The following is a 27,698-nucleotide window of genomic DNA, read 5'->3' as shown; positions in this document are numbered from 1 at the left end:
GACATAGTGAAAGTGAACTTTTTTTTCGAGGGGGAAACCTTCAAAAGGTACCCGGTGCCGTGGGAGCGACACGGGGTTATGTGGGATTTTTACCGCACTAAAACCCCCCCGGTGGCCGTCCTCAGCGCTGCGTAGAGGACTCCGGGATCTCCAAAGGAACGCAACCGGAGTCCAGCGCACTGCCCCGTCGGGCTCCGCCCAAGTGAGATTGAATCACCCCACCGTCCGATGTACACGACGGTATGCGACCACACATACCGCCGTCCTTCCCGGGGTCGTTGGCCGGACGGTTCGAGCTCCCACTCTTACCATCCGCAACCCCGAAAGCCCCTTTTAGTCGCCTCTTACGACAAGCAGGAGATACTGTAGCCCTATTCTGGTCCCGGAACTACAGGGACAGTGAAAGTGAACTTAAACAAAGTTTAAGTTAAACTTTGTATTGAAAGTTTATATTAAAACTGAGTCAATAGTTCCACGTCTTAACGTATCAAAACTTGATTAAAACCGTAGGGTTAATAAGACTTTGTCATAATATTTAACTGAAAATTCTTACACTGAAGAAACAAATTTAGAATACAGTATTTTCATTAAAAGTGTCAAACACTCTACTAATAATTGTTCTAACAAATTGGAAGGTAGGTAGAAATTTTTGATGCTTTCTTGTAACAACACTACCACTTTACCTATTTTCATTAAACAGCAATAATAGTGCTGCTGAGTTTAAGTTTGAAGTTTGTTCTAAGAATTCACTTTTTCAAAGATTCACTAATTACTTTTACGTAGTATTCCCTTATAAGGAATGCATCTGTGAGTGACATGAAGTTGGACTCCTGTAGACTTCCATACTTTTGTAAAATTCAAATATCTTTTTTTAATATAAAAGTAGCAGTGCAAGCAGTGTATGGGGCCAGCAGCAAGGCCACTGACACCCATGGACATATGTAACCAACCCTAGATAAGATTAGATTACTACCCGAGGTCGCCCATAAATGCGCAGCTGCCCCTAAGAAACAAGTATGTTTCCCTTACCACAACCTTCAAACCAGAACACAGCAGTGTTTAGGACTGCTGTTTTTACAGCTGCTGCAGAATATGGTTATGCTATTACTTACCTGAAACAGACCATAGCTGGTATACGCGTTGTTGTGGTTGGTTACTTTGTCCGTGGTCCTCATACTTGCGTGCTCGATCAGGCAGATCCCTGCGAAAACAATATATCGTTAAGTAACGTTTTTAATATATCTTGTATTGCAAAAAAATGCATCCATAATGATTTGAACAACAATTTGTACAGAGTAATTTTTCATGTGTGAATGGCTAAGTCCAAAACAATAAGGTAAAGAGAAAAATGTTGAAAGGAGTTACGAGGTCGATTTTAATAAAAACTAAAAAAGCTGGGAGTCAAACGAGTTCAAAAACACTATTCTGGAAAGTATTGTAAGTAAGTGTCAAGACTCATAAATGAGAAACTAAAGAAAAGCCTAATTTTTAAGAAAATACATTTTTTTCATACGTTCTTACACTAAGTCTTCACTAATCAATTCTAAACGATGTTACTCGTATCTCGCTTTTAATTCGATTCTACTCTAAAGATGGATTGCACCATAATGCTATATATATATATATTAGGGTGGGCCAAAAAATATTTTTAATTTTTTTTTCGCTTGATACCATGAAAATATCTTTCAAAATGACGAAACAAAAATTCTGTTAAAGTTTGAGCTCTTAATATTAATATTAAGAGGTGGCGATTTGTAATTTTTAATTTCCCATTTAAATAACACAGGAATATTTTTCTATTTTCTTTCGATTTTTGATAGGTTGGAATGGATAACTGTCGAGTAAAAACAAAAACTTATTTTTGTAGAGAATTTGACGATCTACAAAAAAGGTTTGATATGATTTTTCGCTAGGTTGAGTCCTTTGAAAGTTATTCGAAGTTTAATTCCAACCCGTAATTATAAAAAATCATTTTTACAATTTTTTGAACTTTATTACAAAATAATGCCTCAAAAGTATGAAGTATCTCATTTTTGTTAAAATTAAATCAAAAGTGAATAAAATATCGTCAAAGTAATACATTTTTCCCTACTTCATTGAAAAAAAATCAGAACTTTACTTTACCTGAACAATGACTTAAAGAACAGAATTATTTCCTGAAAAATAATAGCTATTTTTTATAGACTTGACCATTACGTAGTACCAAATAATAAATTTTTACCATAAATTTATCGAATACAAAGTACAAAACTAATGAAAAATAAGATATTTTATACTTTTGAGGCATTATTTTGTAATAAAGTTCAAAAAATTGTTAAAATATTTTTTTCTAATTACGGGTTGGAATTAAACTTCGAATAACTTTCAAAGGACTCAACCTAGCGAAAAATCATATCAGACCTTTTTTGTAGATCGTCAAATTCTCTACAAAAATAAGTTTTTGTTTTTACTCGACAGTTATCCATTCCAACCTATCAAAAATCTGAAGAAAATAGAAAAATATTCCTGTGTTATTTAAATGGGAAATTAAAAATTACAAATCGCCACCTCTTAATATTAATATTAAGAGCTCAAACTTTACCAGAATTTTTGTTTCGTCATTTTGAAAGATATTCTCATGGTATCAAGCGAAAAAAAAATTAAAAATATTTTTTGGCCCACCTTAATATATATATATATATATATATATATATATATATATATATATATATATATAAATATAAAATATGAAGCATCGTCGTTCCCTATCAATGCTAACCCAATCCCGAGCACCGAATGGTCGTTTTTGATTTGAGTCAGTTGTATTAATTTGAATTAATTCGGATTACACCCGAGAGAGGTCGCCTTGTACAGTGTCAATTAAACTGGTTCCGTTAACAATTTTAAACTTAAATGAAAGGGGATCTCGAAATGTTTTGTCATCTGAATGATGTACCCTTTTTATGCAAATCGGAGATCTCGGAGTAAAGTTTCCTGTGAATGCTTATTAGGATCCCGGGGGCAATTCATTCGGTTTTCGGGGAAGCCTTAATGTTATTATTAGAATTAAGTATTTGGAAGTCGCGGAATTTAATTTGCTTAAACAACTGCCCCGTTTTATTTGCGAAGGCTCTTTGTGCGACTTTTTGAGAATGAATTTTTTCGGGATTCATATGGGCTTTGTTTCGGCTATGTCGGGGTCGCTGTGGATTTTTCTTTTGGGTTTAGATTTTCTTTTTGTAAATGAATTGTTTTCAGTGTGCGGACGTTATGTTAGCGACGTTGCTTAGTTAATTTTCTTTGCAATTAGTCGGTATTTTCAATATGTACAAATATTCTATCAGAAGTTGTTGGTCGATCAAATTTAAGATTTATGTCCAATAGGAGTATCCAATACTCTTCGTTCATGAAAAGTAACAGTGCAAAGTGGCCAAGTATTGTTATGCCAATAAAATAAGAAAATATAGTAAATCAAAATCTGCCTAGTCAAATCAAGACGCATTGTTGTTATCCATAATATCCATATCACTTCTCCTTCACCGGAAAATCAAGAACTGCTTCACAACCTACTCCGGAGTCTAAACATTACCGTTCTATTACCCTTATTGCATTTTATATTTATAATTACTTTAAATTTACATTCCACCCAATTTTATTACCCAACTAGTACTAGTTACCGTAGAGGACATGTTACCCCACGTTAATATTTTGCCCACTTCATTAATTTCTTACTTGAATTCAGTTTCAATTTTCGTGACCTATATACGAAAGAGTTAACAATTCCATCATGAGGTATTCAGAACCGCTACTCTGCTAGCGTTTACCTTCTTAAGTCAATTTGTAGAAGCCTTATTATATTCTAAGCTACTTTGAAATCGGGACAGAGTTGGGTAAGATTATTAATCTAGATGGCCTTATGAAATTTTAGCCGTATTCAAAATTCGAATCCTAAAAATGAACTTACAGTTTTAGGATTCGAACTACCTACTTACCTACTTAGGTTATGGTGCATTAAAAGTTATAGACATAATAATGAAAAATTGCTTTTTAAAAATATATAGTTTAGTTTGTCATTTATCAATAAATAAATTGACTTTATCAATAATTTATTTGCGACAAATTGATTCTACGGTTGAATATTTATTTAATGCCGATATTATACTGCTTGTCTATTTTTTTTCAAAGTGAACTTTTTCCATTCTGGCGGTTCGTTCGCTAATAATATTTTTTTATGATCTAATTCTACTGTTTAGTTTTTGTCGAAATACTTTAATCATTTTTTTTATTTGGTTATCGACGCCCACTTTACATAAATAAATATTAAGTATCAAGTTTGTAAACATAACAAAACTTGTCTAACATTGTGCCTTCGCAGACAAAGCAGTATGTATTTACTAGCTTCACGAATTCCTCTAAGGGGTGAAACTGCGTGATTATATGCATCTGAAAGCTCCTTCAAGTTTGCATTTGGAGTATTCACTAGGGGTTGGATTTGAGGTGCAGCATGATGGGTTAAATTAATGTTTCAGTTTCAGTTAGAACGGTAGATGATTTGGTAGATTATTTCAAGATATACTAAAATTGTGTTTTATTCTTGTATGTGTTTTAAATTGTGTTATATGTAAGTAAATGATATATATTTCTCCCCAAATTTGACTACTCGCGGTGAAAAAAATATACTGAACTATAAGTGCACATTGCCCAAAACAATATGTCTAGTTAAAACAGATTTCAGAGAGGTACCACACTTAGAATACTTAGAATTGAAGAAAAAAAGTTGGGCTGTTTTTGTATGTAAGGAACTGAAATGAACTAAAACGTATTGATCGGGTTTTTATTTCAATTACACTTTATATAAATTAAATTGTTTTTTTTTCTCTCAAGACATTCGAATAAATACATGAATTTATGATTTCTGTATATTTAAGATATACCTAATTTCTGTATATTTTTTATAATATAGGAGTAGCAAACGAGCATGCAGTCAACTCAATGATAAAAGCCATGGACGTCTGTAATCAAACCCAGATAAGAATAGATTCTTAACAGAGATCGGTCACAGATGCGCCGCTACCCCTGAGGACAAAGTTGCATGCATCAAAAAAGTCTAACCACACCCTTTAAACCACAACACAGACACGTCACTTCTATCTTTATTATATATTATATGAGAATCATACATATTTGTGAGCAATTTGCAAATGAACACAAACTTAGTTCAAATGCACGTCAGTACTTACCATTCAGCACTTACATATGATTCCCAGAGCTGATGCATTAAGCAGGAGACTAAGTGACTTCTAACATATTCACTTAGATCTTAGACAGATCTCTGTCTATATATCCATACGTAGTTATTTCGAGATGGATACTAGATAAGAGTACCTATTTCTACCTACTAACAGCAGTGTTAAGCGCTGTTGTGTTGTGGTTTGAAGCGCGTGGTAAGGGAGACATACTTTTTCGAGGCATTCCAGCTTAGTCCTCAGGGGTAGCGGCACATCTGTGGTCTGTTAGGAATCTAAATCTTATCTGGGAATGTGTCATCATTGTCATCATTGTTGATGTCCATCATAGATTAGTAAAGATTATTCACTCCTAACAAGAAAATGTAACCAGTTTTGACAATTGAAATTATCACTGTCATCTAATTTCGTGTTTGAAAAATATTTAAAAAAGTCGTTTTTAGATCATTTACGAATGAAACGATATTTCTCCGCACTTTTTTCCGATTTTGTGTTTTTGCACCACTTACCTGCGCATGTCGGCATTGTTCCGCGTAAATTATACCATGACAGCCATTAAATGGCTGATAGAAATGTCAGCCGTTTAAGCCTTGGCTTCCTTCAATTACAAGGCGGTGAGATATCTATACTTATCTATGATGTCCATGGACGGCAGTAGCCGCTAACCATCAGGACTGCTTGCTCGTCTATTACTGCTATGTTATAAAAAATAGCATGATTTAAAGTTTCGCCATTTCCTTTCACCTGCAAGAAACGTCGAGTATAATATATTCAGCTGTCTCCGATACGCTGAAGGAAATTGGACGCTTCCTACTCGTCTGATTAAATCCTTTATGCCCGGTCGAAACGGGAGTTTATTGTTCCTTTAATTTATGTACGATTTGGGTTTTGTCGTTTCATATTATTTAAATGTTTAGAAATTATTTATTTATTGGTAATTTTTATTTACTTTTTCATTAAATTAATCCCGTTATTAAAAATATGTATGCTTAAAATTTTGATTTAGAATTATAAAAACCCAATTATAAAAACAAAATACACTTAAAGCCCAATTATAAAAACAAAATACACTTAACCTCTAGAACAGCACAATTCAATCATATCAAATTCTGCCAATTTGCATTTGCATAGGATACCAGTTGCAATAAATCACACTGAACGCACGCAACAACTTCAGAGCGGACTAGAAGTTTGGCGCGGACTATACTTTATATTAATTACAATCCAGTCCACTATAAGACTAATGAGTAATCTTCGCTAACTTGAACTGCTAATTCTATCATTAGTGTGTGATTAGAATTTAATTTAAATAGTTATGCTTCTCCTTGCGCTCGTGTGCAACAATGTTCGCGTGACAATATCTTCTATTTGTCTTTAGTCAACAATAATACTTACAATTAGGCAGCAAACTCCTGGGGAAGTTGTATCTCAGAAGCTCCCGGGACAGCTGGCAGCGGGTGTAGGTCTTCGCGTGGCCCTCCGAGTGCTGCACCACCGCCACCAACACCAATAACACCAGCAGCTCGGTTTGCCGCATCCTGCTGCTTTGCTGTACCTGTGGTATTGAATTACGTTATTTGATGTACATTTGAAGGTAGTGGAACACTTTTAGCATCGATTCCAGTGGTAGCTATTTCATCTAAAAACTTTGGTTCGACACCGGGGCCATCTATTTCCAGTTTTAGATAAAATAGGTGAAGCAGTGTGAAGCACTGCTAAATTCTGGTTTGAAGGGCGTGGTAAGGGAGACATACTTTTTCGAAGCGTTTTCATTTAGCCCTCGGGAGGCAAGGTCCAACTTAGTCACACATATTTTTGTCTTATGTAGACCATTCGTTATTACGACTTTACTTCATGTTTAGAAGAATCACAAATAAGAAATTACTACTTCTTTTACCAGTGAAGGAAAGTATAGCGAGGAAACGTCAGGATTCCGAAGAGATTTTTTAAAATAAATTTAAATGTAGGTATATGTATAAATTTTGCCAACCTTCACTATGGTCTACTATGATAACTATGGCCGTACAAACACTTTTCATTTTAGTAGAACAAGTAACCTAGTATGTTAAAAAATTTCAAAATTTAACGAGCTTTAATAAGTTTCCTTGCAATCATTGTGGCTATGAAAATATGCAAAAAATATTTTTTGCAAATTCTTATCCATATTAATGTACATAATAAAACAATACATATCTCCGTGATTCTAGGGGTATTGACTATTGGGTATTCACATGACCGAGTTTCCATGAACCATGAATTCCGCAAATCCATCGGTTATCAAATGGAAGATTAATAGGGGCCTGATTGAATCACTCAAGACGTGACTAGATCCAAATCAGTATACGGGATCCAGGTCATAATTAATTGTCAGGTATATGCGGTCTCTCATTATCTTAGTCATATTACTGGCATCACCCGAGATGTGTATGAAGTTTTATCTATGATCATTTTCTTCACTGTTAAAGCATGAAAGTAGAAAATTATGATGGAGTCTAAGGTAAGGTAGGTCACTGAACATCTGTGACCAACTCCATACAGGGTGTTTGCGATGCAGGCTTATTACAAGGAAATAGGTTTTACATATTTTTACCTTTTTATAATTTTGTATTTTTAAAAAGAAATATATTATATGCCACTTCTGACTACGTAAAATAAAGAAACGCTTTTTTCCCCAACTTTCCTTTAATAACTATTAAAAAACCTCGAATAAGTTCGTTAAGCCTTCACCCTTTAGGACGCTGCGAGCCACCGGAGCCCATAGTTTTTAGATGTGTGTTTCTAGAGGATATGTCTGATGGCTGAAATGGTCGTATCATGTGTAGGTAAGACGGTATCCACACCTTTCTACCAAAACGCAAGTACTTCACGTTTGTAAGAGCCGCGGTGGAACCTCCAGTCGAAAAATACTAGTTATACCTTTCGAATTATTTGCGAATAGTTACGCTTGCGACGCATGTATACCAACATATGTTACGCATGTAACTATTATTTGTAATACACTCCTACAAATAACTTTGAAAAGTCCAAAATTTTGGAATTGGGATTTGATCCTTGGACTTCCACTAAGAGGTTGCCTCTCAATTCACTAGGCATTCACTCTTTTCCCACTAAAATGACTATAATGTAAAGAGTTAATATTACAATTCTCTATAATAATTGACAATGATCCCAACAGTGGGCTATACTGGAAAAACTATTGTTCAGCAATAATGAAAAGTCCGTCTAGTTGTAGATTCAAAAACTTGAAACTCAATTAAACTGAGTTGGGAGGTAAAGCATAATATGAACACTTCAAAGGATTTTAACGTTTATTCCATTCGTAAAAGTGTTGAAATTCTGTGCACGGGCACAAGTGGTTCATCGCGTAACCTATGGGGTATCCTTTATTCGTGCGACACGACGCGACACCGGCATGACATAGGCGACAACAAGAAACTGCCACCTTTCATTTCTGATCGACACCGTCACGACATCGCAGGGTATTTCCTCTCAATTATTATTTAATGTGCTTTTTAAGTTAGGAATTATAAATTATTTTTTAAATATTTATTAATCTCCGTTATTTATTTAAAATTAATCTATCCAATGTTTTTTTTTTACCATAGACATGGCAATTTCTGCCTATTACAAATTGTTTTCGTCGTTAGAGAAGGATGAAGTAATATCTTTACACATGGAGCTCATATGTGTACTCGTACACACAACACATAAATAATTAAGAAGTATGTATGATCATATGCCATTGCCAGCGCGGATATGTCGTCGGTGGCAACGGCGTGTCGGAGTCGTACCGAACCATTGAGTCAGCGTGCAACATGTATCCATTGATGTTGTAGACGTTGCCGTGCCGGTGTCGTCTCGTCCCAATAAAGAAGAGCCCTATCGCACATGCCCTCTTTATGCATTTCTCATTATAGAGAGAGAAACTTATATAGTCGAGCTTCAGCAAGCTTCGCAAAAGCTCCAGGCGTTTGTTTTCAGAAATTTTAGGGCATGTTTTGTTCAATACGACAAGGGTCTGCTCGTGCTTGCATTAATTTTGCAATTTCGCCACTTGGAAGTTTTGTTCTGGAGCTTTCTAGGTTTTTGTATTGACGAAGACTGCAAACGTGCATTTACTTTTTCTTATTGCAACATGTCGAACAAATTTGGATGTAATTAGGTTTTAAAGTCTTGTAAAAACAATACAAGTTGTTTTGGTTTGAATGGTGTGGTTAGAGCATTGCAATTGCAGTCGTTGTCGTGAAACCATTACTGTCCCACTGCTGGGCGTGCCCAAGCCAAACGGAAACCCGTGGGTTTCCGTTTGGCTTGAGAGAGGTTTGGACCGACGTTCTCCACGCTGACCGCTTTCGAATTAGTAGACTATACTACCTTTGAGAACGTTTTTAAAGAACCTCTCGATTTTCCATCACCGTCAACAAATATAAGAAACGTGTCTGGGATTCGAACTTTGGACCCGTTTGAGAGACCAAATTTCAAACACTGTCTTATGAGAAATTATACTCAGTAAATATGCATATGCAAAAAATACAAGGCTTACACGAGGTCCAAATGAGAGAGAAATCTATGGCGTCAATTGGACATCTCTTCTATTTGGGCTCAATTATACTCTATTGATCCCTGTACCCTTACCATGAGTTTTCAAAACATCTCACAATTTTAAGTTACGTTTACTCAATCCATTATTCTGTTCCGTTTGCTTCAGTAGACTGAGGAAACGTAACAATAAGTAAGTGCTCAAATCTTTTTGTCTGCCTCACATGTTCGCAAAAAAAGACACAAAACATAAAGCGCCATTTTGTCAATTTAGACATTTAATGTTACGTTACTGACACTATAGTTCTGATACAATCCGCTAGGGGCGCTGATTGGAATTTGTATGGACAAATACGTAAACAAATACCAAAACAGTCATATTTGTCGAAATGTAGTAACTCATGGTAAGGGTACTGATCACTTATCAGGTGGACTGGATGCTCGTTTGATACTTCGATTTGTACCGTATAATTCAGTGTCCTGGTTTGATGCGTAAGGTATAGTGGAGTGCATTAGCAAATGAGACGTTCTAGTATTCCTCTGGGGTAATGGTAACATATCCGACCTCTGGTATGACATCAATTCTATTTAGGCTCAGTCAAACAAATTCAAAGGTAATCATTTAAAATGAAGCGGTTACTATTATTGCTTGCAACGTACTTCTTTCCTTCTTTTTAAATATTTACTTAAAATGTTTTCCTTCAGATTTTTATGAGACGAAAGTAGGAAATCATCATGGATTCCACTTGGTTACTGCCGCGCCTTATAGAACAGGTAACCAGAAACCGATGACAAATGTGTTGCTTCTCTTGAAACTAAGATGGTTGAGTCACAAGTACTCGTACAAGATGGAATATTACACACACACACACGTACGAGATAGAATATTAAAAGGTAGAAGACGCTCTTATCCATTTCCAGGAATTAAACCTTTGGGAATTTTAACCTCGTACCACATTTGAGTATTAAAGCATCTACACCCTTCCACTGAAACGCAAGAACTGCTTCTCTTTAGAAATAGTGCGGTTCTACTGGTCCTACCACCTATAGGTTTATGTTATCAACCCATTACTGTCCCACTGCTGGGCACGGGTCTTCTCTCAGAATGAGAAGGATTAGGCCATCGCCGCACCTATTTTTGCCTCATAATAGCTGTGTCAAACGCTGCTGTGTTTTGGTTTGAAGGGAGTGGTAAGGGAGACATACTTTTCCGAGGCGTTCCAGCTTAGTGCTCAGGAGTAGCGGCGCATCTGTGGCCGACGTCAGGTAGAAATATGTAATCTTATCTGGGGTTGATTGCAGATGTCCATGGGCGGCAGTAGCCACTTACCATCGGGACTGCATGCTCGTCTGCTACTCCTATACGAGTATTATAAAAAAGTCCACCGCCCTGACCAAGTGCGTATTGGTAGACCTCACATATCTTTGAAATGTTTTTATAAATCTCTCAGGTGTGCAGGTTCACATTTTCCTTTAAAGCAAGTGATAATTAATTAATAAGTTGATGAGTTATTTATTCAGATAAACTAACAAAGGGAGTTTTAAACTTCCAAAAACAATTGTTATCGTGTTCAGTCGAAATAAACGGTTTCATTTCAAGGAACACTCAAGCGCTTTGTACCGCGGTTGTTTCAGGTGGGAAAGTTTGTGTTATAAGTTATTTTAAATTGTACAAACAAACTATTCTGTCTGTGAATGTACTGGTTGTGAAATGGACGTTTTAATATGAACGTCTTTTTTGCAAAGTTTGTAAATGTAGAGGTATACGCCTCAAGCGTATACCTATTAATATATAATTACTACGATTTTTTACCAATACGCACTTGGCCAGCGCGGTGGATTACGGCCTAATCCTTCTCATTCTGCGAGGAGACCCGTGTCCAGCAGTGGGACAGTAATGGGTTGATGACGATGATGACTATGAATTACGGTGTAAATTTAAAGGGTGGTACAACTATTTGCTAGTAACCTGTGATAGCATACTGGTTACAAAGTTACATAAAGGTTACTTTTTATAGACGGGTCCTAGTCTCGAAATGCAATCACACATTCGGATTTTTCGAAGTTATGTGCTTATAAATAAAAAATAATTATTATATTTAATTTTTGGGATTTTTTTTATTGTGAGGCTTGTTTTATTTCAACGCTTTAAATATTGCTTATAGACTTATGTTTATAGATGGCGTTGAAATAATATAAAATGGGTATTTACTTGTTATAATACATTGTTTATTTAGGTGATACCGAACTAAGCAAAGCGGAGTTTTGTACGAGTATAAAGTTACAAAGAGTTTTTAGTTTGTGTTTTTCGGCTGAAATAGATGCTTTAATTTGGAAGAACATTTGCTCAATGACTGTATTAGTATTTAAAGTTGTTGCTATAAATTAGTATTGTTAAAGAAACAAACAAGTATCAAGGCTCATTAAAATGAAGAAAAACGTAGGAATGTTACTTTAGTGATATTTTTGCCCTAATAAGGTCATAAATGTGATATATTTTTGACACTAATTCTGTATTTTTTAAAATTAAAAAATATTGAGACAAAGGTTTTTGTTTAAAAAAATAAAGATAAGTGAATATACAGTAAATTATTGCAATTTTTAGAAATCAATGAACTATGTTTTTATTAATTATCATAAATATGATGAACTTGTATCAATTAAGCGATTAAAATGTTAACTGTACTTAGAAACGAATATTTCGTGTTAAAACTTTTTTATTTAGACTTTCAAACTTAGTTAAAAATAGTTATGTACAAAATCAAGAAAATCAATGTTACTCCTAGTCAGTTGTTTTACTTAAAAGCTAACAAATTAATCTTTAATTAATGTTCATCATAATAGTAAGAAACCGTTGTGTGATTCCTTCGTACCTACTCTCTTTATTTAAAAGCTATTTTAAAATATTCTAAATATGGCAAAAGGATCCATTATAGTGCTAAGATATTCAGCAACAAATATCGTGGATGTTAAAACTTTAGCATTTGGTTATACGCTAAGCTAGACTCGCAAACTTAGTTCTGAACAGTTTTGTTCTAAGTTCTAAGTTGCGAGAATCAATGTTAGTGGTAGCGCTGCTTGAGGCAAAATGAACCATTTGATTTTGAATAACAGTATATCAAACGATTTAAACTCATATACTGTGTAAGGTTAAACGAAAAATATTCCAACACATGATATATGCTCACATGATTAAATAAAAAAAACAGTTGAAAAAACCATTAATAAATTACAGAAAATAATTATAGTTTAAAAACTAAAAACTACGCTAAAATCGCACAGAGAAAATCGTTAATTCTGATTCCTGTTGATCCTGATGAGGAGAATGGGATCAAATTATTAAAACCGTGTATTATCATCTGTTCTTAATAATTTTTCAAAATTTTAAATTAATCGGACCGTTCAAAGTGGGTAAAAATCGCGTTCAAATACTCCGTTACATTCATACATACATAGATAGAAACAATCCAAGCTAATAAAAGCGTGGTAAAAGCGCAATAAAAATGTCATAAAAGGGAGAAAGGACAGTAAGGACACCATAGCGCTATCGAACTTATAGCAAATTATTTTAAATATCCATAATCATATTATTATATTTTGTTAGCTAGGTTATTGGATAATCCTGCAAATATGATACATTTTGATTTATTTCATTAGGTATTAGGTAGTCGAGAATCGAATATTGAATAGCCTTCTGAAATGAATTTATTTTCTCGTTCTCTCTTTCGTTTTACACATCTTTATGTACTTTTTTAAACAGCGAATATTCTGTGCTATAAATTTCAAAGCTACGAGTATAAACCTTTTTCGTAAAAAATGAGTTCTTAGGGTACTACTCCACTTATATTATTTTCTAAAATAAAGCAAACAGGACCAACTAATTTATTCAGAAATAAATATTGTGGATGTTAAAAGTTTATCATTTAGTTAAACACCAACGAAGCTTGCGAACTTAGTTCGGAATATAGTTTGTTCAAAGTTTGGAAAATCATTGTTAGTGGTTAAGAGTTGCTGGAGTGTAAATATACATTTTATTTTTAAGCACTACCTCGATGAGTTATTTCATATAGAAAGTTTTGAAATACTATAATTAATACGATGTCTTTTTTACCTTCTTCTTTTTTACGAATAATTTTATTTACATTTATTTTTCAGTATTTTTAGAACTGTTTGATATTGTTTGACCTGGGAGGTACCGCCGCGTTCTATCATGAGTAGTTCTGTATTTCTGTTGAAGGGTGTTGATTTCGGTTGGTAACACATAAAAATCAAGTTTTAGTATTTAAAGATGCTATTAACCGTTTCCTGGATTTAATCCCTTGGGCCTGTTACTAAGAGGCTACTAGATAACGGACTTTTTATTTAATATTTAAGATTTGCGTAGTAAATTTATTACTCTCGGATTTTTTATAAAATAAGGTGATCTGTAAATACTGATGATATTTAGAAATAAGAGTAATGGCATCAAGCAGGCATTTATGATAACTGTTAAATAGTAAATACTTTAAATATTTTTTTTTATTTCAATTTCATGTAATAATTATGTTCTTGATTTTTGATATAAAGTAAAATTAGATTATTAAGTATCAATAATATTAATACTAATAAAATGACGATAATCATTTGTGTAAAAATTAATGATAAAATGTATGTTTAGTTTTTATCAAAGTACTTTTATATCACGGCGTGCGTAAATGGACGTTTTACGCACGCTTCGCGTGCGCAAAACCCCCATTTCCGACCCCGTAATATAAAATTTTATACAACACGCGGACGAAAAATGTTTTTCTGACTCGTGTGATTGCAGTCCTCGCCTGCGGCTCGGCCTGCAAACTCACACTTGTCAGAAAAAAATTTTTCGTCCTCGTATTGTAATGTACTATTTTGTATCATAATTAAGTAAATAATATTTTTATAAATATATTGATGTTAATAATGAAAAAAAAAATGTTCTTCCTTAGTAAATTTAATACTCTTGGATTTTTTATTAAATAAGGTGTTCTGTATTTATACAGAACATATTTAGAAATAAACGAGTTATAGTTTCAATCAAGTATTTTAGAAATTATTTTTAAAATCTAGTAGCTTCGTTGAAATTAGATTAAATAGTCTCCTTTTTTATAAATAATTTAAAAAGTTTGTGTAAAAATTTACGATAAACATTATGGAAATTCAAGTACTAAGTAGACGAGTTAAAATACATTATTATGGATGGTGTAAAATAAAAAAGAATATTCTGACCTGTGAAAGCTGCGTGCGCGTTGCAGCGGCGAGGAGCACGAGGAGTGTGAGGCGCAATTACCGCTATCCTGTTGCGCGGGCGCACGCAACGCACGCATTTTAAGGGCAAGCCCTTTCTGCTTTATATGACTTTTATTTTTTTATAATAAAGCCATAGATTAGTAAAGATACTTCGCCGCGTTGAAATTGAATGAAGCCACAAACGGCTTATTAGTAAGTTCTTTTTTTTTAATTTTTGACAGATAAAAACATTTTTATAGAAAATTTACGAATAAATAACTAATACTGCGTAATTAAAATAATAAATAACTAATTATTTCAAATATTTTAGGGACATTTTAGCACGGAGACGTGGCAAAACTTTTTTAAGCAACTATTTCAATTCTCAAAACTGGGTACATTTTCTTGTTAGGAGAGAGTAATCTTTACTAATCTATGAATAAAGCTTAGGTTTTTTTATAAAATTTAAGTAATGAACTAGTCTATATATCATCTGATAAGTGTTCATTGTCGATATACAAAATGGACCTACGTTACTATGTTATGTATGGCAAAATTAAATCCTTAACTTGAATATCTTGTAACTATAAAAACCTCATACTTTTAAAATAAGATATGGAAGCGCTTGAGACTGTTGCAATACTCTATTCTGTTTTATTGTACTCTGTTTTGCGTTATTGCATTAACTCTGTTATACTCTATAATAAAATGAACTATTTTATCCTATTTATTTATATATTATTCATATTAGAGCGGCATACATATCATAACTAACTATAAATCAGCCACCGTAGAGAGATATTCCTTCAAAGTTTGAAAGCGCATTGAAAACAGGCAAAGTTTGTCACTCTGCGAGGGAAACACGAACTAAACGACCTTTTATCGACGTCGTTTTGCCGATCATTTATGTCGGCGATTTCCACGGAAACTGTAGTTTGTAGCTGTTTGCGATACTGCGATTTCAACGGGGATTAGAATTTTTTTAAAGTTTGAGATGTTTCTTTTACTTTAAATTTGGTATTGAAAATGGATTTTTTTATGCTGCATGCATATAAACGTACTTTGGAATTTATATTTACGTGTATACAGTTCAAGATTCAGATTAAGTGTATTCGCTGTTTTTACAAGAACTATTTGAAGTTTTTAGATATGAAATAACGTGTTTCAATTTTCTACTACAAAAATTCTAAACACTTGTATTCAATGTTTATAATATCACTATATCAGCAAACTTATTACAAATAAATATAGGTCATTATCTTGGTGAGATATTCTTTCAAAGTTTCAAAGCGCATTGAAAACACAGGCAAAGTTTGTCACTCTGCGAGGGAAACACGAACTAAACGACCTTTTATCGACGTCGCTTTGCCGATCATTGATGTCGGCGATTTCCACGGAAACTGTAGTTTGTAGCTGTTTGCGAAGCTCCGATTTCAATACGCCTGCTATTGGGACAGAGATTTTTTAAAGTTTGTTTGACGTCTTAGTTCTATAATGTGTTGTACTGCTTTCTTGTTAAAAACATGAATAATAATTTGAATGCCTTAAATTTTTAATTAAATAATATTTATGCATAAGAAGTGCACACCAGGTACAAGCCAGATAAGAACCTTTTTAAATAATTGTTTCTTACTTAAACTGTTAAATAAAAAAAACAAAAACTAATAAATAATTTGGTATTTTTCTAGATAAAAAATATGAAGCCCTTTTTCTATACATCTATACAAAAACCTGCAAATATAAAATACTGCATTAATTCTGAAGCTAGCTTTGTTTACTGTTGCAATAAATTTATGCAGCTTATTCTATTTCTCTAAAACACATACATTGCGTTAATAAAATGTACAGTTTACTGTATTTCTACACTCTGAAAGCGTGAGTTCAGTGAAAGTATTTTAATTTAGTGAAAACAAACTTAAACACATAAACAAAGAACACGTAAAATTAAATTAAGTCGTTCAATTTGAAATGTAAACAAGCAGTGGTTCCCAAAGTACCGAGCATGTAATGCTCTGTTTACGGCTGGTGTAAATTACGCGGCTAATTCTATTTCTCTTGGGAACACATATTGTGCTAATAAATCGCTTGGTTCACTGCACTATGTCTTAAAGGATAGGTTAATTTTAATTGGGGAGGATGGGGTAAACTACATGATCCAAATGAGTATTAAAATAGCTTATATAGACAATAATGTGAACAATTATCTATATTCTATGAGTAAATCATGATTTTCAAGTATGTTAAGTTAACATTTAAAAGTATTGAGTTAATCGAAGTGTCACTTCCAAGCACGATGTTGTTATATACTATGTATATGTTTTAAACGAGTACTTATAGTAAGGTTTAGGATATGTATATTCTAAGTGTTTACTTGATAATTATACAATAACCTAGCAAATCTAATAAGACAATGGGACTTCCCCAAGATTTTCACGTAAATGTACAACTTTCATAATCCAAAAAGGCAGTGGGAATGAAAACTACGGAATAAAACAATGTTAGTACACAACTGTGCACATTGTGTGGCCCGTGTCAAAAGCACTAACACTTATGATATATTACGGGTCCAGCAGACACACTACTTTTGGTATGAGTGACTCGCGTTTTGGCGATTACAGGACGTAGTATCGCGTTATAGCGACTTGCGGCTAGCGACTAGCGACTTGTGGTATCGAGAACACACGTTGTAGCAATTGCATTAATCTACATCGCATTGTTCACGATCAGTTGAGCGTTCAAAAATAGTTTGAATTGGCGTTCAAACGAGTGTGAGGTGTAGCTTATGATCGTTACGCTATCATATAAATAGTCGATTGCGGATGTTAAAAGTCACAAGTCTGCACGCAGTCGCAGTTCAGAGATGGCATTTGTGAACAATGTAAAAAAGCCCTACAAACACCGTTTTTAACCTTTTTTTATAAAAATATTTTAATGTGTAATTGCTGTGAATGGGTATGAAAGGGTATGAACGAGGTATGAGGTAATGGTTTCCGTGGAAATGTCACTTTAAAACATGTTAATTTACTTTGACAAAATGTTTCGAACTCCTGAAATTGTATAATGTATTATTGTTAATTTGGAACTGTTAGTATTAATTTTTATATTAATGTATTATTCAATTAAACATTCTCATTGTCTAACTTAAAACATAAAGCGTATTACTTTACTAATTCAATTAAAAAATAGAGAATTTCAGAATAGATATAAAACATTTCCGAATTACCTTTCGTAAAATGCGGTCGTAAATCAGAAATAATAAGATTTTATCAGAAGGATTACCAGAATAATTCTACTTATTTTAATACCATCGCATAAGGTACAGGCCAAGTTATTTGGGCATGGGCTTGCCCTTAAGAGGCGGTCTATTACAAATATTTTATTAGTTCTTACTGGGGATCCTTTGTGGTCCCAGATTGTCCCTTGCGTTAAGGGATTACATCGACAAGGTGACAATTGAAGCGCTTAACTTTGTATACATTGTAATTTTCACTCTTGGTAATTTTCCTTTCGGTTTTTTGTTGTAGGGTTTTTGTTCGTTTGTTCTTTAAAATTTTAAATTATTATATAATTGTTTAGGGTTCCGTACTCAAAGGGTAAAAACAAAACGTATTGTTATTGTTAGTCTCCGCTGTCTGTCCGTCGGTCCATCTGCCAAGGGGCTCTATCTCTTAAATTGTTACATACCTGTTCTTTTATGATTAAAATACTTGATAACAAATCAAAAGTTTTTCTTTTACCTTAATTACAGCTTTATGATAAAAAAGATTTTTGGACGGAAAACCGATTATGGAAGTAATTATTATTTTTGTTTTTGGCTCAACAGAAGGAATTAAAACCAAGCCCAAACGTACTATTCAATATCCAATTTTGTCATACGTTAAGGGAAGTTTCCAGGAAACATTTAGTGGATGTTGTCAAAAAATTCTAGGAAACCCTTAAACGGAAAATTACAACTTAATTTATTTAATAATTTATTTCAGACAATATAAACTATATTAATAAATGACCTTGTAATGTTATATAAAGTTTATGATATAATCCTTAAAAAAATCGTCTAAAATACATAATAATTATGTAGGACTCTCCTTTGATGTTATTTGCTGTTAGGTTGACTGTAAGGTTTTACGCTCCTTGTGTTACGTAAAAAGTAAGAATTTGGGTACTGGACGGTATGTAGACACTGAGGCGATAGAACACTCTGTAGTTCGACTCCGGTGGTACCACCACCACACCTATATCTAACTTATAACAGCAGTGTTAGGCGCTGCTGTGTTCCGTTTTGAAGGGTGTGGTAAGAGAGACAGACTTTTTCGCGTTCCAGCTTAGTCCTCAGGGGTAGCGGCGCATCTGTGTCCGACCTCAGGTAAGTATATCTAGTCCTATCTGGGGTTGATTATAGATGTCCATGGGCGCCAGTAGCCACTTACCATCAAGGTGGACTGCATGCTCGTCTGCTACTACATATTATAAAAAAAATCTACCGCTACATTCTGTCTAATTACAGAAGTGGTAAGCTGTATTCTAGGATTTTTTTTTATTATCTGGTTTACAGATATCCATTGGCGGCAGTAGCCACTTAACATCAGGTTGACTGCATGCTTCTTTGCTACACCTATACTATAAACAAAAACTTTGAATGAATAAATATAGTTAGAATTAGTATATCCGTTTAAAACATCAGATAATCCTGAACATTGTTCATATTACAGTAAGTGGAGGTGTCCTCGGTAGTGGGGCAATGGCCGTCCATCACCTACTGTTATCAATAGTCCTGTAATTCGCTGTTATTCTCGATGTATGCTACTAGGGATCAAGGGAGAGACGTGAGCGGGTTAAAATTTCAAATTGACAAAGTATACCTCTATATATAGATTTTAGTGAGTGAGATAACTTGAAGGTGGTAGAACCTTTTGTGATTGAACTCTGACGGCACCACCGTCACACCTATTTCTGCCAAAAAACAACAGTTTTAAAAGCTCTGGTCTTAATTGTATGGCAAGTACATGATTTTTTGGGGCGTTCCAACTTAGTCCTCAGGGATAGCATAGCATAGCATCAGTGACTGATTCAGGTAGGAATTTAATATTATCTGGGTTCAATTACAGATGCCTATGGGCGGCATTAGCTGATTATCATCAGGTAGACTAATCGTTTGCTACTTCTTTATTATAAAAAATCTAAGAATTTGAGCACTGATTAACAGAATCTGTGCTACATGAATTTGATTTCGGTAGCACCAAAATTAATCTTTAGTTAATTCTATATTACTATTAACTGGATTTTTATATAAATATATATAAAAAGATATTTGGATTATAGATATGTTTGAATGTCAGGCCCCAGTGGTGCGCTGGGCGTCCTGGCTTTGATTTTTGATATTTTTGGACATATTTTTTGTATAACAAGAAATAAACGTCCATCTATACAACCATCTAACAAAATTTGATATTTATACCTTAAGATCATGTTCGAATCATAATAAGAAACACCTTACTTTAAGAAGTATGAATAAAACCAAAAACTTATTTGTCCGCTGTAAGTATATGACTTGTTCGCGTTGCAACACCGTCGTCCGGTCGTCACTCAGTGGAAATGCCCCATTACGTCGCAGCCACACGCATTGTAGTAGCAATTCTTTCACAAGTACCACAGAATATCACCGGAATTGCCTTTTCACATGTTATTTCGGTTTTCGGGTTCCGTACCCAATGGGTAATAATTATAGTTTAAAACTAAAAACCACGCTATAATCGCACAAGGAAAATCGTTAATCCTGATTTCTGACGATCCTGATGAGAAGAATGGGATAAAATGATTAAAATAGTGTTTTGTCATCGGTTCTTGAATTGTCCAAAATTTTAAATTAATCGGACCGTTCAAAGTGGGTAAAATTGAGTTCAAAGATTTTATACTTACATACATAGATACAACCCAAGCAAATAAAAGCGTGGTAAAAACGGAACCCTATTTAAACCGTCGCTGTCTGTCCATTTGTCACATGGCTCTATCTCCTGAACCGTAATAGAAAGACACATTTTTAAAGATTATGTATAATGGTGGCCGCTATAACAATACTGAAAATTAAAAATAAAATATCTTAAAAGTAAACGAGGGTCACCATAAACGGAACCGCTATTTTTTGTCATTTTTCGTTTTATCCATTGAACTACAATAGGTAGACAGTTCAAAATTTCATAGTGCATTTACTTCAATGGCTGCTATAATAACAAATACTGAAAATAAAAAAAACAGTGAAAATATTGGCGCTACGGAACCCTACGTATGCGAGTTAGACTCCCACTTGCCCAATTTTTTATTATACCATACCGCGATGTTATTTCTTGGAAAATTACCGAATTATACCTCAGCAAATTTTGATTTGGCCGACGTCGTGAAAACTTTGAGGATAAGTGCATTAGTTGCTCGTATTGTTAAAGGATCTACAATTTCCATTTATAACATCTTAAAGTAGTAATCCTTTTTTAAAACTAGTACTCGGAGTTGAGTTTTGTTTATAAACACTTAATTTTTAGTATTTGTTGTTATAGCGGCTCTATACATATACTCTGTAGTCTTTTTAAGTGTCTATCTGTTTCGGTTCAAGTGATAGAGCCCTTTGACAGACGGTCAGTCAACGGTGTCTTAGTAATAGGGTTCCATGTTTGTCCTTTGGGTATGGAACACTAAACCTCCTACCAAATATACGTTTGCCCTGCTGGCTAACTGACCTTGCTAATTTTCCAAATCACCTAAAACAGACAGATAACTCAATGACCCACGACATAAATATCCCGTGTCTCCTCTCCCTCCTATTCCTACCTGAGGTCGGACACAGATGCGCCGCTACCCCTGAGGACTAAGCTGGATCGCCTTGGAAAAGTATGTCACCCTTACCACACCCTACAAAACGGAACACAGCAGCGCCTAACATTGCTGTTCTTAGGCAAAAACAGGTGTTGCGGTGGTGCCGCCGGAGTCGGGCCACAAAAGGGTTATACCACCTTAAAAAAATATTTAAAAAATGTTTCCTCTTTCCAGAATGTGGCTAATGGGTGCGGTGGTACTCTGTGTGGTCTGCCAAGGGAGCGCGGAGTGGCGCTGCCCGGAGCTGAGCGCGCGACCCTCGGCTGAGTGCTCCTGCGACCTCCCCCACACCCTCAGATGCGCTGGTGACCATACTGCACTACAGGTATGTATCTCTTAATTTTTTTGGACGAGGCGGAATACTTCAAAAGTCACTTGTGTTACAGGCACACCACATTGATCCATTTATATTGCTGGTTGTTAATACTTTACGTCACTTATTAAATACTATTCTATTTTATATTTTTAGAATATTCAGTCTTGCTTTGAGTTATGAATTGTCAACTGATTTTTACAATGTCGATTATGGTAGAATATATTGTAATTCTGGAATCCCTTCTGAGCGTTTTCATACTTGTCACTGTGGAAGCGGGATTAGGCCATGTGGGAACAATATGTACTGAAGTACAATTTGTTACGACTTTTTTAAAATTGAATGAATTGGACATGTATTTGTGAGAATAAGTAGGAAAGACATGTTACTTAACTGTGCTCCAATATATAAACAAGATTTTATTTTTACATAATAACTATAATGAAAGCATTAAATGAAAGCAGGCTGATTATATGTGGTCATTACCGCTCATAGGTGTTTAACGATAAAAATCGAGATAGGATTCTTCTCTGTGGTTGGAAGTAAGGTGATTCCACCTTCTGCTGCTGTTAAAATCTAGAATTTTCTGTGCCGACGGTGACTTGTAGTGGAACTCTACGAACATTTTTCATTTTCTTGATTTAAAAAATAAAATACATTTAATAGTAGTATACGATCAAATATTAAACTGATTGTTTGTGTACTCCTATTGATTGATCTCATTTAGTTAGCAACTCAAATTATATGTGTCCGCACACTTATTTCTTCGAAATAAAGTTTCTGTAAAAAAATAGTACATAATGGAATGTTCTTGCTTTTAAACTGGCTATGTAGATAGTTAATAGATACCTAGTTATCGTAGCAACAATTAATTTGTAATTATCTTAATTGTATTTCATCAGCACTTAAATAATAACACGATGCAAATTGAAACTAAATACATCTGCAAGCTGAACGCAGCGTAGTGAAGTGACATTGTCATATGCAGCAATTACCGTAGCGTAGCGAAGCGTTGTTGTGCTAAGTGCTTCTGCAACCTGCACACGTTCGCTTCGCTGAGGAACATTACGCTGTAAGTCGTTTGGTATATTGTGTTTCAAATTTCTCTACGTGTTGACGTTGTACTGGTCATAAGTATGAACAGAGCAGGTTACCCGTATTGGAGTGTTAATATTTATCGTGAAGTTGAGCTGTTGATTTTATTGTTCTTTGTTTTTAACTTAATTATTACTTATGGTCTTCACTTGTTTCAGTGTTCAAATGAGGTTTACACTAATCTCTATATATTGTATGTTTTCTTGGATCCTGTGTTACAACACTTCATAAAAATAGTTTGAGCTGTTTATTGCTATTAGTAGCAAACTGTATCTATTTATCTAGATTTTTTCTATTATCTATTTATCCATTATTTGCCTATCGAGTGTTTGTGTATTTTAAATTAGCATATATTATGTAGAAAAAGGCAATGTCACTTGGTATTGTGCAAAAGCATTATTTGAGCTTTGAAGCATCATTCCATTTTACGAGTTTTCTGCTTATTTTATACATATTAAGATACGATACTAACATGAATCCCTAGAGATATGTCTTTCCTTACATACAAACATTACACAAATAAAATAAATCCTCATATATAATAGATAGAAGCACATTGTTTTCCGAAGCAGCCATCAGCGGTGTTTACGCAAGTTGCCGTAAACAAAACCGGGACAATCTCAATCCCATAGCGCTAGTGGTCCGTAAAATAAATAGCGAGCCCATCATTAGCGGCAAACAAACGTTTAGAGAGAAAAATGTCTGCCCTATGTACTATAAGTTATGGATATTGACTATGCCAGATTCGTTACCTGTTTTAGTGTTTGACATGCAAGGATCCATGTTCGATTACCGGCCGGTCTCATACGATGATTTATATTTGTTAACTAAATTTGGGTATTTGTGTAGAAGAAATTATAAGTATTAAAGGATAGATTGATATATTGAGGGATTGTATAACTGCTACGGTTGAACTAGGGAGGTACTACCGTAACACATAATTTTAGTGTGAAGCAGTTCTGAGTTTCAGTGTAAATGTCAGCTGATTTAAGGCGTCCATCTTGGTCCTCAGGAGGTCTCATGTCCGTAACTTAGGTGCCTACCTAAGTCAGTACCCAAGTAACTCGAGATTTTTCTAAGCCTTTGCAAGTCTGTCTAGGATATATTACAGACCACCACAGGCCTTATCTTAAGATCGATTTTTTCTATAATATAGGAGTAGCAGACGAGCTTGCAGTACACCCGATGGTAAGTGGCTACTGCCGCCCATGGACATCTGTAATCAACCCCGGTTCAGATATTCCTACCTGAGGTCGGCCACAGCCTTGGAAAAGTATGTCTCCCTTATCACACCTTCAAAACGGAACACAGCAGCGGCTAACACTGCTATTATTAGGCAGAAATAGGTGTGGCGGTGGTGCCGCCGGAGTCGAACCACAAAGGGTTCTACCACCTTCACTTGTGTGCTCCTTTGCTATACAATACAAAATATAAACAATATCTGAAGTATGTAAACAAGTGCCAATCGCATGGCACTTGCACCCTCAACGTGACATTGAGAAGGGTTCACACGCCAATTCTAATGTAACCTCGCCGTAAGTGCCTCTGACTGATTATGATAGAGCAATATTGTGTTCTTCCCAGAACATAATTTCGGTATTTCGGGAAATAATATCCATATGGGATTTGGAACTACTTTATATCGTAGTTATTTTCTTATAGATTTTTAACATTTTTTCTTTTTATGTATGTCAGACTTTATCACGTTCTACAACTTTAATGGCTTAACGGGTTTTAATAAATGAGGGTCTATTTACAATATAGGAGTAGCCGACAAGCATACAGTCCACCTCAGGCAAGTGGCAACTGCCGCTCGTGGACATCTGTAATCAATCGCAGATAAGATACAGATGCGCCGCTACCCCTGAGGACTAAGCTGGAACACCTCGGAAAAGTTTGTCTCCCTTTCCACACTCTTCAAACCATAACACAGCAGCGCTTAACACTGCTGTTATTAGGCAGGAATATTTGGGGCGGTGTTTTACCACCTTTTCAAGAGGAAAAGCAATTCTGATTTTAAAAGGAGCCAGTCTGGTAGATCTTTATATATTTTTTTCATATAGTATACAGGGTGAATTTTTAAAACAGGCCTTCAGGGCCAAATCCGAAACTATAAGAATTAGCGAAAAATGCTGAAAGGACTTACGAGGCCGATTTTGGTAAAAGCTAAAACTGAATCATTACTTCCCAGAATTTGATCCTTATAAGCGACACTATCAGATAGTGGAATAATATAGAGGATATATTTTTTTTCAAAATGAACTCGTTCGATTCCCGGCTAAGGAAATAGATATTGTAAAAAACTAATGATGCAGTTTTAGTTTTTATCTAAATCGGCCTCGTAACTCCTTTCAGCATTTTTCGCTAATCCTTATAGTTTCGGATTTGGCCCTGAAGGCCCGTTTGAAAAATTCAGCCTGTATATCATTTAATAAAAGTTGGAAGCGCTATAAGCTTAATAAAATACCTATTGCAAGTGTGTTTTCCGCGACAGATTAATAATTAAGATCCAAGAAGTTTGTATTTAATTAAAGTAGCTAAGAATTCTGAAATATCTGAGATAGCGAGGCGACAGGGTTTTCTTGAGTCATGGTATTTTATCCACTTCTTTAAAATAAGTTAGAAAAAAGTCTAGGTTATCTTTTTTGATGAATATATCTCTATGTAGGAAGGACGTAGAATCCTTTGTGGTTCACACCTATTTCTGTATTATAACAGTCATGTCTAGTTGTAGCACGCTTTTTTTCTCACCTTTTTTAGATAGGAGATAGCAGACGAGCATTTGATTCATCTAATGGTAAGTGGCTACTGATGCCAATAGACATCTGTAATCATCAACCCTAGATAAAATAAAATTACTACCTGAAGTCGGTCTACAATCGCTCTGTCTTTGAGAAGTAAGTCAGAGTGCCTCGAAAAAGTATATCTTCCTTACCGTATCGCTTCCTACATTACTGCTTAACATTCGTACTAGATAGGAATAGGCGTAACAGTGGTACCGTCGAAGGTGAATCGGAGGGTTTTATCATCTTAAAATACTTCAATATTACAATAAACAATATACAAACAAAAAGCAACGACTGCTTAAAAAATTGACCTAATATTGAAATTAATATATTAAAACTCGGAATTAAATACTTATTATACGTTTGATCTCCAGTTAATGGATAAATTTTTCTAAGGTAATTTCCACCGACTAAAAGAAGAAAAGTTCAGAAAAAGTCAGTTACGAAACCTAGAGGTCTGTAAGGTATAAGGACTCTACATTTCAATAGATCAGTGGTTTTAATAACTCATTGAATGCCCACTCTGTGGGCAGAGATAACGGAAAAATCCGGATTCCGTATAACAATGGAGCGGAAAATGAAAAATGGATTCATGAAGATTGAAAGATTGGAAACATTGAGCTTCATTTTAAAAATGAAAATTCAAAAGTTGATTAAGTCTCTATTATTTCAAGTTATTAATTGTTTTAATATTTTATTATACTTGGTATAAATTTTAGAAAGTGGTAGAATTTTTTGTGGTTCAATTTCGAACCACACCTATTTCTGCCTAATAATAGCTTTGAAAGGTTTATTGTTTGAGGGACTCACATTATTATTTGACTTTATTCTAAACATCAAACACGTACCTCAAAATTTAAATAGCGTGATTTAGAATACTAGTGGCGACACCTCTTGATGATTGCGGAAAGTTACCGAAGATTAATCATTTTTGTCATGTCATATAATTATATATTACATACATTTTTTATGTCTGTATTATGTTATGTACGGAATGTCTTTCGAACACATCTGAAGCTTTATTTCGTCGCCCAAATATAATATCGTAGTTAAAATAGATATTTGTAAATGTAAACAGGCTGTAACCGTCTGTTAGTGGAGTATCGGAAACAAACAAACTACATTAATTGAAACTAACTTCAGTTTTGCGTATCAGTCTGCTGGGGTTTCAATTTTCCATTTGTTTGAGTCTGCAAATTAAGGGTGATTTCAGACTTATCCGGTATCGGTGCGGTTATACTCCGATCTCGACCCGGTTAAAAAATATACGTCACTAGCTGACCTGGCAAACTTTCTACCGCCTCAAAATCTATTTATCAAAAATATTTCATATAAAATATAGTCTATCTTACTCGTGGATAATGTAGCTTTCGAATGGTGAGAGAATTTTTAGAATCGGTCCAGTAATTTTTGAGCCTATTCATTACAACCAAACAAACAAACAAAGATTTCCTCTTATTAATATTAGTGTAGACATCTAATATTAAGAACGTATTTTTGAATATTTATCTCCTAAGGGATCCAAATAAAATGAATGCTGCTATTTTATATTTTTATACAGGAATCATTATAAACTCACTTTGTAAGGCATTATAAAGTGTGAAATTCGGCTGATATTCTGTAATCCCTCATAAA

General features: G+C 34.5%; 2 protein-coding genes across 2 annotated transcripts in view; one reads left to right on the top strand and one right to left on the bottom strand.

Moving 5' to 3' along the window:
- The window catches only part of Llp1 (lysozyme-like protein 1), a 38,401-nt gene extending 23,294 nt beyond the window's left edge, over positions 1-15,107 (bottom strand). Inside the window, exons 1-3 of the mRNA XM_073090281.1 lie at positions 15,006-15,107; positions 6,621-6,780; positions 1,113-1,201 (exon numbers count right to left, since the gene is read on the bottom strand). Coding sequence (XP_072946382.1) covers positions 1,113-1,201; positions 6,621-6,762 — 231 coding nt within the window. The 5' untranslated portion in view covers positions 6,763-6,780; positions 15,006-15,107. The remainder of the gene's footprint in view (positions 1-1,112; positions 1,202-6,620; positions 6,781-15,005) is intronic.
- The window catches only part of LOC140754943 (uncharacterized), a 128,586-nt gene that overhangs the window by 70,923 nt on the left and 29,965 nt on the right, over positions 1-27,698 (top strand). Inside the window, exon 2 of the mRNA XM_073090100.1 lies at positions 22,044-22,194. Within this exon, the coding sequence (XP_072946201.1) occupies positions 22,045-22,194 (150 nt within the window). The 5' untranslated portion in view covers position 22,044. The remainder of the gene's footprint in view (positions 1-22,043; positions 22,195-27,698) is intronic.

Source organism: Epargyreus clarus, unplaced genomic scaffold (assembly GCF_041222505.1).
Source record: "Epargyreus clarus isolate Ecla_fem2 unplaced genomic scaffold, WU_Ecla_fem_2.2 ptg000032l, whole genome shotgun sequence".
NCBI classification, from domain to species: Eukaryota; Metazoa; Arthropoda; class Insecta; order Lepidoptera; family Hesperiidae; genus Epargyreus; species Epargyreus clarus.
Note: the sequence above shows the minus strand (reverse complement) of the source record. Positions and strands in the feature narration are given on the sequence as shown.